We start from the raw sequence: 13,628 nt of genomic DNA on the forward strand, positions 1-13,628 counted from the left end.
TAAAAGGGTTTTTGAAAAATACAACTGCTTTAAGCCAAAATACCTATATTTGTGGAAAGAATATCTGTACCTGTCTACTTTCTACACCTGCATGGAAATTTAAAAGCAGAAAACTACGTGCTTTCGGCAGAAGCTTTACGATACATAATAAAACATATATACTTAAATGACTAGCGAACGTTGTGGTCCTCGAGGTTTCCCTCAGCCTCAGTGTTTTACAGCTGCATTTTACAAGACTGTAGTGCTAACATCTAATGACTTCGTCCTCGCTTCCCTTCTGAAAAAAGCAAACCAAAACCTTTTGCAGCAACCTGCTCCTGCTTTCCTGTCCAGGTCCGGAAATTAGGCCTCTGTTTCCTTTCCACATGTCACAGTAGGAAGGACTCTGGAAAGCTACTTCCTGAACACACACTTCTTGTCCACCCTCCCTCTGACAGCTTGAAAGAGTGATGGATGGACATATCAGAGAGGGGAAGGTGACCCCCATCTACAGCTCTTTGCAGGACACGGGGATGATATGGCAGACCTTGCCCCAGCTGACATGTGGCTGTGAAGAGGTGTAAAGTTCTGATAAGAAGGCAGTCCCTCTCTTCTTTCCGTGTAAAATAATTGCTGGTTTATCAAAACTAACCTCATGCTCGCACTGCAGATAGGTTTATCTCCTGCTATTTGGAAATAACAACCAGAAGAAAAGTTGGCCATATCATGTGATTTTTTACATAGCACGTATAGTTATTTTTCCGGTCACAATTAGTACTTGGGGCCATGTGCCAAGTGGAAATGGATAAGGGGATATCCTTCCTAGCCTTCTGGGCCACCAGTGTCCTTTTCCAATTTTTAAGCTGCTGTCACTGGACTCTGGCATTTCTTACCCAATTCATTTGCTTTCTGTGTTAATCATATGCAATGAAGATATGCATGGCCAACATTTAAACAGGCTGCAGATCAATTAGCGGTCTTAAGTTTATCTGATTTTTATCAAAGAAGACAGAGCTGTGGGTCGATTGTCAGAGCCTGTGTCAAGTTGACCTTTTCAGAGATGTCTACATTGCCAGTCCCCTGGGCAACTTGTTGTCCCCTGTTAGTCTCTGAATGGCAGAAGTCTGTTCTGCTCAAGCACAAAGTATACACAGATGTCTATATTACATTCTTATAGGTTTGACAGCAACTGCATGTTGTATCTATAAACTGTCCTTTAGCAGTGACACTTCCTCAATGATGATAAGCTAATTTATGCAACTAAATCTCCTTTGTGCAGAAATGAAAGCTAATTGAGTCATTACAAAGTAATTCAGGAAGGAATACCTTGTATAAATTGGCTTACTTTATAAATCCTTCTCAAGTGGTTTTCATGCATCCTAAATGGGACTAAGCAGCTTATCAGCCATAAGATATCCAGCCCGAAGGAGCCAACTTCAGGAAGCTGTGGAAATGTCTTTAGAGCAGTAAGAAAGGGACTAAAAGGAAAGTGAACAAAACCAAAGAAAGCTTTCCCAGGAAGCTACACAACCCATTACCTGTGGGAGGATGAAGACTGTCTTGACTCATCTTCCTTTGTTCCTCTGATGTCGCCAGAGCACCGTCCTCTTCCTCTTCTGTAAATAAACAACATAAATGGCATACTGAAGGGTTTCCTCAGGGATAACAATACAGTACTCATCCCATTTTAAGAGCAAAACTAAAAGCTTATAACACATAAATATTCCTTTTCAAAGAATGAAACCACTCAACATTCACATTCCTTTTTCAATAATCTAAAACTGAACAAATAAACCTCTAGCCATATTTCCAAATAGCGACCTTACCAGTTGGCTTGATAAAATTTGAGATACGTACTAATTCTTCACATATTTTGTTTTCAATGCTTATAGAGACTCATCTGGAACAACCTCAAATCCAGAAAAGCCCTTAAATCCAGTAAAACAACACCCAGCACTAGACAGATAGACCACATTATACCGTGGCAGGAGAACCAGAGATAAAATCATGGTTCCTAAAATATCAGTATAGCAGAGAAAATGTGTGATGTAAAAATACAGTTAACCTATAAGTAATTTGAGTACGAGATACTTCATATGTCTTCTCACTTATTCTTCACAGGAAGACACTAGAAGAATCCTCACACATCAAGGTAATTCCCCCCAAATCATACTGAGGACCTACTATGCATCATACAGTATAGCAGATGTGAAGATTCACAGGGAAACAATTTTTAATTCTTCATTTTACAGATGAGTAAATTGAGACTCAAAAAGGTAAAGAAATTTCCCATGTTTGTTATTCACACTTAGGTTTGTGATTATAAAGCCCCTGTTCTCCATCCTGCATATATTCAGTGCCTCAGTATATCATTTCCACACCACTCTCCTGTCACATTCCTTCCTCAAGTTATAGAAGACATATGATAAGATTAGCTGAGAAGAGTTCTAAACAGAATCAACAGGCAATTTAATTCTTTTACATCAAAGAAATATTTATCACATTACCACTTTCCTCACCTAGAAATATTTAAAGCTGGACATACGAACGAAATGGCAGGCCAAAGGAAAACTGGGTTCAAAAAGAATCATAATTTCAAGGAAAATCCAAAACTTTAAAGAAAAATATGCAAAATATATAAGTATAGCTGTTATGACTATTAAATAATTCAACCGATAAATCTTCATTGAGTACTAACTACCTGTAAGAGAGAGAAGTTCTACCAGGGAGGCAAGGATAGCAGTGAGCTTCTGCCTTCAGGAGGGGAGCAAAGACAGGATCTAAAGGAAAATGGGTTAAGGGGCATAAAACCTGACATGTGAGGCACAAAGTATTGAAGGAGTGCAGAAGAGAAACCATCAACTGCAGAATATCATGAAGGCTCTGAGGGATGGAGAGAATTTGAATAAGAGAGATGGAAGAAGGAAATTTCCAGACAGAGGGAGAGACATGAACAAAAGGACAAGGTACAGTTCATTCATTTTGGCTAAAGAATGTGGTACTCCTCGAGGAAGAGCAGGGTTGGAGATAATGCTAGTAGTCTGGGCCACAAACATCCTGCGATGGACTTTAGACTTTTATTTGGTGGGCAATAGGAGCCCCAGAAGATTTGGGAGCAGAGTAAGGGCAGGACTAAAACTATACTTGAGGAATGGTCTTCGGATCCCATCGTCCCAGACAGCTGCAGGAGGAGCATAGGGGAGAGAGACCACTGGGAGTCAAGCTAAAGGGGAAGGAAGTCCTGAACTGAAGGGGCAGAGGAAATGGAAAGGAGATGGTTACAAGAGGTAAAGGAACTAGAATTGATAAACTTTCTGCCTGACTGGATGTGGAGGGCTAAGGGGAAAAAAAGAACAACCAAAGATGACTCAGGTTTTAAGCTTAGTTAACTGGGAAATGGGAACATTACCAAAAAGAGAATAGTCAAGATAAGCTATCTTGCTGAGGGAACACAAGGAGTTGTGTTTCTGACATAAGAGATTTAATATACTGGTGGGGTAACCCAGAGAAAATGTCCAGGGTCCAACTGGAGAATTTGGTAGAGAGGTCAGGACTACAGACACAAATTTAGAAGTCTCAGGCAAATTTTAAAGTGGTGATGAATAAAAATCAGCATTTAAATCAAGCTTGAGAGTTACTGTGCTTACAAGACAAATATAACTGTTTTGAATTTTTGAAACTCAATTCAAACAAATAATGAAAGCTCCAATATCAGAAAAAGCTGGAAATATTTGGTACTTATACATATTAAGTTGAAGCTAATATTGGCAATTTAATATGGTTCAATCAAATAGTAACTAACATATAGAAAACCTAATAAAAAGCCTAATACTAAATCCTATCTCTTTTCTCTTCAACAACAGTTATCTCACTTATGCCAAACCTCAAGGACCACTTATCATAAATGGATAATAGGGTGTTTTCATACAAATTTTAAAGGTATTAGGGACATTTACAGTCATTTAATCCAACCTACTCATTTTACAGATAGCTAATTTTTTAAAAGGTGAAGGAGAAAGCTTGCCTTTCTTTCACACTCTCTTTCCCCAGCCCTCCCTCTTTTCCCATTTGGTCACAAATTCAACAGTAAGGAGTAAATTAAAAAATAGTTAAGGGCACTTGTCCTCAAGTCAAAAGCCATAACCACATCAACATAGGAAGCACTGTTCTTGGCTCTTAAGAAGAGACTATGCGATTTAGACTCACAAAGTCCGTGTCCAGGTACCACAAAAACTAATTACATAATTAGATGGGAAAACTCTGTTCTTGGTAAAGTTAACAATAAATTTAGGAGAATTTATTACTATGAATTTATTCTTATTTTATTAAAATTTAAGTGTCTATAATGTGTACAACATATTCTTAAATTACCAGAATAATATTATTAAGAATATTTACTTAAGTATCAATATTTACTATGAAGCATCCGAATTGAAATCTACGTGAGATGCTTAATAAGCAGTATTTTAGCTGATGAGATACTCATTAAAAACACTTCCTTTCTCCATTTCAAATCTAGTACTGATATTTTTAGGTAAAAAATGATGTGTTTCATTCATCAATTTTTCTTAACAATATTCAAACAACTCATTTTATCTCAGGCTAACAATACGAACAGCTTCCACATAAAAGACAACAAAATCAAATTTGGTGTGCTTTTTCTTTTTAATCTTAGGGGAAAAAAATTCAGACTAAATCTTGAATAGAATCTGGTACAGAGATGTTCAATAAATACTGAGTGGTCAAATGGATTCAAAAATTATGAAAATAAATCCTACTATATTCATTTATTAAAAGAGCAGACCTCCCCACACCACTCAAAAAATATATAAGGATAAGTGATCGAAATTCCAGGCAACAATCACCTTCACAATATATTAGAAACATACACACGTTGTTTTTTTTAGGTTTATTATTAAACATATTTTATTTTGGTGTTGAGGCACAATGTCATTATACGATACTAATTAATACCTCAAATAGTCAATGTTTGTGGGTTAATATATTCCATTCAACATTTTAATAACAGTAAACAAAAACAGCTCAGCTATGCAGTAAAATCCATCAAACCACACAGATGGTTATAAGGTTTTCATTATGTGGTTTCCATAGCAATCATATTGCAAATCTGGAAGCTTCTTGCAAATAAGCAGCTTGTATTTACATGCCTCTCAGCTGCAGCACAAAATTCTTCAACATGTGAAGTTGTTATTCCAATCACACATTGTTAGAGAATCATCAGGAGATTTTTTTGATTAGACAAGATGAAAACAGTAAAGTGAACTAATTGCAGAAGATAATTCAAACATAGTTATACATTTACTAAACTAACCAATGAGTATTAGAAACGTTCTGGTAGTCATGAAAATGTTTTAACATTAAACTCTGTCAAAAATACGAAACTTCCAGGAGCAAGCAGACCCTGTAGAATCCAAAAGCTTCCACTCCACTCTCACTCTTCTTTTTAACAGATATTTAGCGCTCTTTCTAGGTTGAGCAAAGAGAAGAAGAATAGCAGAGAACTGAGACTTCCCAAATCTTTTAGGATGACTATCACTTGAGGAAATGCTTACTGTGGGAAAAGGCAAGATCTTTTTTCCCTGCTAGAGTAATCAATTTAATTTACAAATTGATCCAGTTCCATAACAGATGGATTATTACCCTAATAAGGATCACAAATTTGTCTAGCTATGCAGTTTTTAGAAAAAGCCTATTTCTGGCTTACTAACGTTCTTTTTTTAAGGATAAATAACCAAAAAAGAAAAGTGATAAGCAAATGACACATGTAGCTGATATTGCTTAAAAAGGCTAAAGACAATTTGTTAGCACCAAAATAGGGCGTGTGATGTTCACATCAGAGCTGCAGGCTGATTTTCTCATGTCTTCCAGGGAGAAGGGGAACACAACATAAGAAAACCTTTGATTCACGCAATGATTACCTTTCTCACTAAACACTTTCAGGAAATGGATCTACTGAATTACAATGTATTTTAAAACACAAGATCACAGAATCAAGAGTTATGCTCTGAAATAAAGCGGGTTTAGATCTCCATGAGTCTAGGCTTCATTTGATTATGTGACTATATATTTGTCTCAAGAAAAGTTACTACTTATTGCTCAAACGTTCATACCATATGCATTTATATCCATTATATAATCAAATCCTCACAATTCTACAGGGTGGTAATAGCTACTTTTATCATCGTTTTATGGATGCAAAAATGAAATTTACCGAGCTTGAATAACTTGTCCATGTTCACACACCCAGTCAGAACAAGAGCTGCGACTGAAACTTTCTCATGTGCCTCTAACGCCCCAGCTCTCAGCCATAATGCCACTTCCTCGATTTTCATTAAAACCTTCAGTTTATAGATGGATTGTTTTCTAAAATTTCATTTGAATACTGCCTGTTTGTGGATTTGGAGAACATTTTCACCAGAAATGGGTAGGTTTTATCCTACCGCAGCATTGTATTTGAAGTACATCTTAGTTTAAGCAATCTTTTTAGAAACAGAATGTCAAGTTGGGATGCTCAAAACACGCCTCTTCTCCTTCTCTTCTCCCAGGGCTCCTTCCCCACCTCTGAAGTTCGGCACACTCAACTGCCCCCACAGCCAGCACACACTATTTGATACTTCGTAACTTAATTTCAACCAGGAAAACATGTTTAAATGTAGATGGTAAAGCTGAGTCTTTTTACACACACAGATCTGAAAGAAATTCACCTACATTTCAGAGCACCAGGCTATCCTGCACATTTCATCAAGAGTTCAGGCTCCAGGGTGTTGCAAGCAAGACACCCAAGTGAGAGAAGATGGAACAGACAGGATGGGGAACCAAAGACACCTCTGGCCAGTCCTAGCAGTACGACGTAAAAGACGGAGAAATGCAGGAAGGATTTACACATACGGCACCTCACCCCCTCTTCTCTCTCAAGACCTAGGCCAAGCTGCAAAGCTGGTGGAAAGGTTAGAAACGTGGAAGAGTAGAGTCAAAGGGACATGGGCAAGAGGATTCAAAATTATGACAATGAAGAAAGTGAGCTCCTTAAGGGCCTATAAATCCTGCATTACTGGTAACTTAAAAATTATGCTTCTGAAGAATTGTTCTACCTATTTAATAGAATGACATACATTTTACAGCAATAAAAGATATATTTTTATAAAGATAGAAGCACGTGCCTTTTAGTATTATACGAACTTCAAAATGAACAGAAAGATAAAAATGACTGAAATGGCATATTTACAGTCATGTTTACTCTCCTGGAAACTAGGCAAACTGGGGCCTCTGGTTAAAACTCTAGTTACTCATGTAACCTTGACACTATTCCTAATTCTCAGTGGCAGCTCCGTAATGTAGAAAGAATAATGTCTATCCCATCGCACTTTGAACAGGGTTTAGGGAGGACGATGAGATAATCAGATTTCTCAAGGAAAAAAATACACAATTAGCATGCTGCATCAAGTTCATTACCTTAAGAGCTAGGTGTTTTGCAACCATTTATTAATTTAGCAACCAAGAAGGTTAATATCATATAAAAGTCAACAAAATAAGCAACAAAATAAGTTGTTCAATCACACAATTTAATTTTCAACCTTGACATTTTGTTCTTATAATAGGGTTTGATAGGAAAAGTTTATCATTGCACTTAAAAAGCAAAAAGAAAGGCCATTAGATGACAATAAATTTCTGTACTATGATACTAAAATTAATGATTTAAACACAAATCCTAAAATGCAAAAAAAATAATTTTTCACAGACAAACTTTTAACATCATGGTTAAGATGCTGGGAAAAAACTCAAATTCAAACAAGGATCTCATTTGACAGAATCAGGGGAAAAGCTTAGAAGGGAAAGAAACCTTAGATATAATCTAGTGCAACTTCCTTCTTTCGTTAAAGGGGAACCAGACAGGGGCTGCTAAATGACTGGACCAAGGTCATGCAACCTGCACCCGCTCTTCTCTCCCTGCACTGCCTTCTGTGCAACATGCACTGCAGACATTTCTGAAAATACCTCCTGCTGCTCTCGAGGTACTTCTCTCTTCAGGGGCAGTCTTATATAGACTTGGTCATTTACAGGCAACTATCACAGGTAAAGAAAGCACATAAGTTAAAAATAAGGTTTTAATAGGCCAGATTCCGTCAGTCAGATGCAACTAAGTCAGAAAACGATCCACTCCTAAAGAGTGCCAGACGTGGGGAAGTTATGAAATGCGGCTTCTTCTTGTCCCAGTGTATTATATCCACTACATGCAATAATATAAAATTCTTCTAACTGTTCTATCAAGCTCAAATTCTTAGCTTTTTAATTAAAATTTATAATAAATTCTGCAATATTAAAATTCTTTTAACTCAAGAAGGTCCAAACTAAATTATTTCTCAGTTATAGTAACCTCTATCTGGCTCTAGATTTTTGGTACAATTATAGCTTACTACATATAAGTTCTTTTTTTTAATTTATATTAACCTTTTTTGTTATTGTTGTTACAAAAGCAATATCTGTTTATTGCTGGAAGTCAGAAAACAGAGATAAGCAAAAAAGAAAAAAATTTTTTAACTCATCCAATACCTATCTATAACCACTAATACCATTAACATCTCCTTCTAGACCACTTTTATTCAGTTTCTACTTTTTCTTTCTTCTTCTTCTTTTTTTTTTTTTGCTTGAGGAAGATTGTTGCTGAGCTAATATCTGTGCCAATCTTCCTCTCTTTTGTACGTGGGATGCCACTGCAGCACGACTTGATGACCCATGTGCAGGTCCACGCCCGGGATCCGAACACGCAAATCCCAGGTCACAGAAGTGGAGAGTGCGAACTTGACCTCTATGCCACCAGGTTAGTCTCTTTATTCTCATTTTTTTTTTTTAAAGATTTTATTTTTTTCCTTTTTCTCCACAAAGCCCCCCAGTACACAGCTGTATATTCTTTGTTGTGGGTCCTTCTAGTTGTAGCACGTGGGACGCCGCCTCAGCGTGGCCCGATGAGCAGTGCCACGTCTGCGCCCAGGACTCAAACCAACGAAACACTGGGCCGCCCGCAGTGGAGCGCGCGAACCCAACCACTCAGCCACGGGGCCAGCCCCTCTTTATTCTCATTTTTAATAAAAATACCCAAATATATATGTATTTCATTATCCTCATACATTTCTTATCCAAATGTATATGTATTTCATTATAAACTGTTTTGAATCCCTTTGTAGAAAGTAAAATATTCATCTCAACCTAGAGTTTGGTTTGTTTTAAATTTTATTCTGTAAAAAAATACTATCTAATGATAAACAAGTTGGTGTTAAGATCAGCTAATTGTAACATGGCTGTTTTCTAAGGATCTACAACTGTCTTCTAGAATCTTAGGAAGAAAGCAGATATACAGATTCAGAACTCATTTGTTACAGGCTGGGCTCTGTTTCCTCTGTTTGCTTATGCAAATACACTCTTCCTCTCCACGTGCAGTGTACCTTGACCTCATTTTCAAGAATCCAAGAAAAAAAAAGCACAGGACCATAAGAGGAACCATCACCCATTAGACTTATTGGTTCCACATCCCTTGCACCAGCAGTGGTTTCCAAGACCCTTTCAGGAGGTGGAAGGTCTATGAGGTCAGAACCATTTTCATAATAAAATTAAGATATTTGCCTTTTTCATTGTGTTAACATTTACACTGATGCTGCAAGGCAACGATGGGTAAACTGCTGACACCTCAGCATAAATCAACTCAGCGGCACCCAACCGTCACTGTGTTCCACACTGCCTTGCACTGGCATTAAAAACAAACAAGCCACTCTCACCTAAGATTGTCCTTGATGAAGCAGTAAAAATTATTTTCATTCAATATCAACCTTGAGTACATGTCTTTTTAATACTCTGTGTGACAAAATCAGAAGAACGCATAAGCACTGCTGCTGCATCTCCAGACGTGCAAGAGACTGAGTGGCCAGGCGAACCAGCAACCGTTTTCATGGTACACCATTCTCGCTTGAAAGAATGACTGACAGACAAACTCTGGCTACTCAGACTTGGGAATGTGGCAGACATTTTCTCAGAAATGAACTAACTGAGCTTGTTATTTCAAAGAAAATAAGTGACATTTACTGCCAATGATAAAATTTAAGCTTTCAAGCAAAAATTGGAATTTTAGAAACATATCTGCCACTGTGAGCTTGACAGCTCTCCAGTATTTAAAGATTTTTCTAATGAGATTGGTGGTGATATTAATGAATGTTTTTTTAGTTGTATCATAATTATGTCAATATTTGGAAGTTCTGCATAATGTAAACCAATATTTTCCAACTGACCAACGCATGATGTTACAAAAGCATGCATGGGTAAAAGATCCATTCAAAGTACGAGACGGACCCATAAATTTTAATGTTACAGAATACGAAAAGTTCATTGATAAGGTTTTGGATTTCATATTGCAACTAACCTTTAACCACCACTTGTCAAGTTTGGGTACAGTATCAAAGAACAATATGTACCATTATGTGCAAGGACTATTAAAATACTTCTCTTTCTTACTACATATCTGTATGAAGCTGGATTTTCTTCATATGCTGACTGTACTTAAACTAAAACATACCACAGCAAGGTGAATGCAGAAACAGATATGAGAGTCTAAATGTCTTTTATCAAGACAGATATTCAAGAGACCTGCAAAAATGTAAACCATGCCATTCTTCTCACTGATATTTTTGGAAAATGTAGCTATTTTTCCTAAAAATACATAATTTGTGCTCCCATGTAATGTGTTTATTATTGTGACTTTTTAATTCATTAATAAACATTTTAAAATATTTTTCAGTTTTAATTTCTAATACAGTAAAATTGAGAGGTATAACCCACATAAACAAAAGCTTTTTGGGGTCCTCAATAATTTTTAAGACTGTAAAGGGCTCCTGAGAACAAAAAGGGTGAGAATCGCTGCCCTATACTTTCTAGGGTAGTTTTCGTTAAATATCTAAACATTGTTGATCCACATCTTGAAAAAATTGATATCCTGCTAACCCAGAACACTGTTTGATAATCATTTTATATTCCTGAAGCAAACAATCTCAGGATTGAACCACATTACACTGTTGACTCATTGAGCTGTTGGCCAAAATCCCTATATGATTTCCTATTTGCTGTAGAGCCAAGTATTTCCTTTCTCATACTCATGCAACTAGATTCTTGGAGCAAGTGTGATATCCTATCATACTTCATCTTGTTAGGTTTGATGATTTTGGTCTATTGGGCACATAGCCTGTATACCTTCATCCAAGGCATTGATGAATATGGCGCTGTGACAGTATTGAGAATTAAACTCTAAGGCATTCACAAAAGCAATTAATCAACACCCTTTGGGCACAGCTGTACAGTCAGTTATCCAGGGCTCTTTATATCTCTAAAGATTCCAGGAGAATCCTGGGCCAAATGCCTCACTGAAGTCCAGTTATATGTCTGTCATTTCCTTGAGCCCATGTTGGGTTATAGTAATCATTATTTCATCTTCCAGATAGGATAAAAGATTCTCTTTGATACCTTAATTTAGTAGCTTCTTTGGAGTCCACTTCAAAGTCCCTAAACTGTCTAGAATTTGCAGAATGCACCTGCAGTGGATAATGTAGTGTTCCTCCCAGAATGCCCTGGGCCAACACAACCAGCCTCCAACTGCTGGGACTCAGAGTGCTGCTGGCTCACAGCTGTGTCCCTCACTAGGACTTGCCATCAGCTGCAGGGGAATTGCCTCACTCAAGGTTACACTTCTCCTAGAGGACAGCCTGGAGCCAAAGATTAGCCAATGCGGGGGATATAAAGACAGGCTCCTTGGCCTCAATTTGGCACAACCTTGAAGAGTCATCCCAGCCCCAGAGCTCCTCAAAAGTTCAGCTGAGGCCTCAGTCACAGCTGCATTGTGAGTCAACTTCTCCTGCCCAATCTGCCTTCTTCATTTTCATACGGAGGTAGCTCCCAAGATCACACCAATAAACCCACATACAACTGTCTCACAGTCTGTTCCAGGGAACCTAGCCTAAGATACTACAACTTTCTTCTCTTTTTGAGGAGTTTACAATTTAAACGCTAGACCTCAATCTTCTAACATCTCTCATCCTGCATGTTTCCCTCAAAATCAGTGACAGTAGTTGAAAGATTTCATTCACAAGTTGTCTTGTATGTCTGGAACAGAAGACAAACTTAATTCCTACTCATCTTTAAGACATGGCTCAAATGGCCCCCAATTTAGGATGCTTTTCCCAAACCCCTCCAGGCAACTGGCCACTCTCCCCTTTGTGCTCTCACAGCCTTGGTACGGGCCTCCATTATCAGAGTACTCAAAACATACAGTATCCTCTCCAAGTACTATAAACATCTGTCTACTAGTCTACTTCCTCCAAGTGTGAACTCCCCAAGGGTATATTTATATTACCACAGCCTAAGACAGGGGCTGGAAGAAAAAATGTTTTCCACGAACACTTGTTGAATAAAAACTAAAAAGATTTTGATTGGCTAGGCATTCTATTAGATCTCTTTACCCATTCTGGGCCTCTGTTACCTCTTACCAATCTTACCAGTTGGAGGATAATTCTTGACAAAAGAGGAGCAAGTAGAATAGAAACTGAATTGTTCTCTTTAAATTACTGTCCCTAATAAATTTCAAAAACACATAGCAACTGTACACCTTTTGTTGTACTTAGCATAATTTACAAATTTCAGTTATTTTCATATTTTCTGTGGTTATTTGGCCATTTCAATGGTTAATATATGTCCTTTCTTTTAAAAGTTGCATTCATTGGATAGATTCTAGCATGAGAACACTGAGATATTTTACTTTCCATTTTTTGCTTATTGGAATCGTTTGAGATTAAATGGTATTTTAAAATACTTGTTTGTCTTTAATACCATATATTTGTGCCTATTCTCTCTCTGAATTTTCCAAAATCTGCCTTCCTAAAGTGCAGGCAAATACATTTAGTTGATGGCCAGTGTTTTTCTCATTGGCTTTGATGGATTCTAAGATGACAACTGTCCTTGTCTAATTTTTTCCACAATTAAATCTGGATATAGCAGCAGTTTCCCTATTTACTTAATATGTCCATCAGCCTCACCCATTTTTTAATATGCTACTTCCACGTTTAATCTACATCTGAAGAAATGAAAAGATACAATGGTAATGACTTTATTGCTTTTCCTCCCTCTCCATATTCTTAGTCTCAGTTCCTCTTAGTTGAAAATTTCTAGTTGCTAAATACTAAAAAATCTAACCCCTCCTGAGCCCTGGCTCTGTGTGTCCCAGACATACGCTGAGTGTGGGGAGAGAGTCACTCTTGGTCCTCAGTCCTTTGTTGTGCCTGTGCCTGAAACTGGCTGTGCCTGAAAGTAATAGCTACCACCTGCTTAGAAGCCAAGGCATGGAAGGGATCGAGCACACAGTATTGAATATTTAATAATATTTATAGGGCAATTATCACATAACAGCCCCACTTGTATTTTTCCATTACTACCACATGCTCCCTCTGCAATATATAACTTTCAGTTTGGGACTAGATATTATGAGCTACATCAATATCCTTAGCATATCACCATGACGTGCTGTTTACCGAGAGTAGTGCTTTTCAAACTTTAGCAGGCCTCAGAATCACCTGGAGGACTTGTTAAACCTCAGATTG

General features: G+C 37.5%; 1 protein-coding gene across 1 annotated transcript in view; it reads right to left on the reverse strand.

Annotated features, from left to right (window-relative positions):
• SKAP2 (src kinase associated phosphoprotein 2) overlaps positions 1-13,628 on the reverse strand; it is a 169,456-nt gene that overhangs the window by 19,994 nt on the left and 135,834 nt on the right. The window contains exon 10 of the mRNA XM_046670360.1: positions 1,518-1,595. Within this exon, the coding sequence (XP_046526316.1) occupies positions 1,518-1,595 (78 nt within the window). The remainder of the gene's footprint in view (positions 1-1,517; positions 1,596-13,628) is intronic.

The sequence above is a fragment of the Equus quagga genome, chromosome 8 (assembly GCF_021613505.1).
Source record: "Equus quagga isolate Etosha38 chromosome 8, UCLA_HA_Equagga_1.0, whole genome shotgun sequence".
NCBI lineage: Eukaryota > Metazoa > Chordata > Mammalia > Perissodactyla > Equidae > Equus > Equus quagga.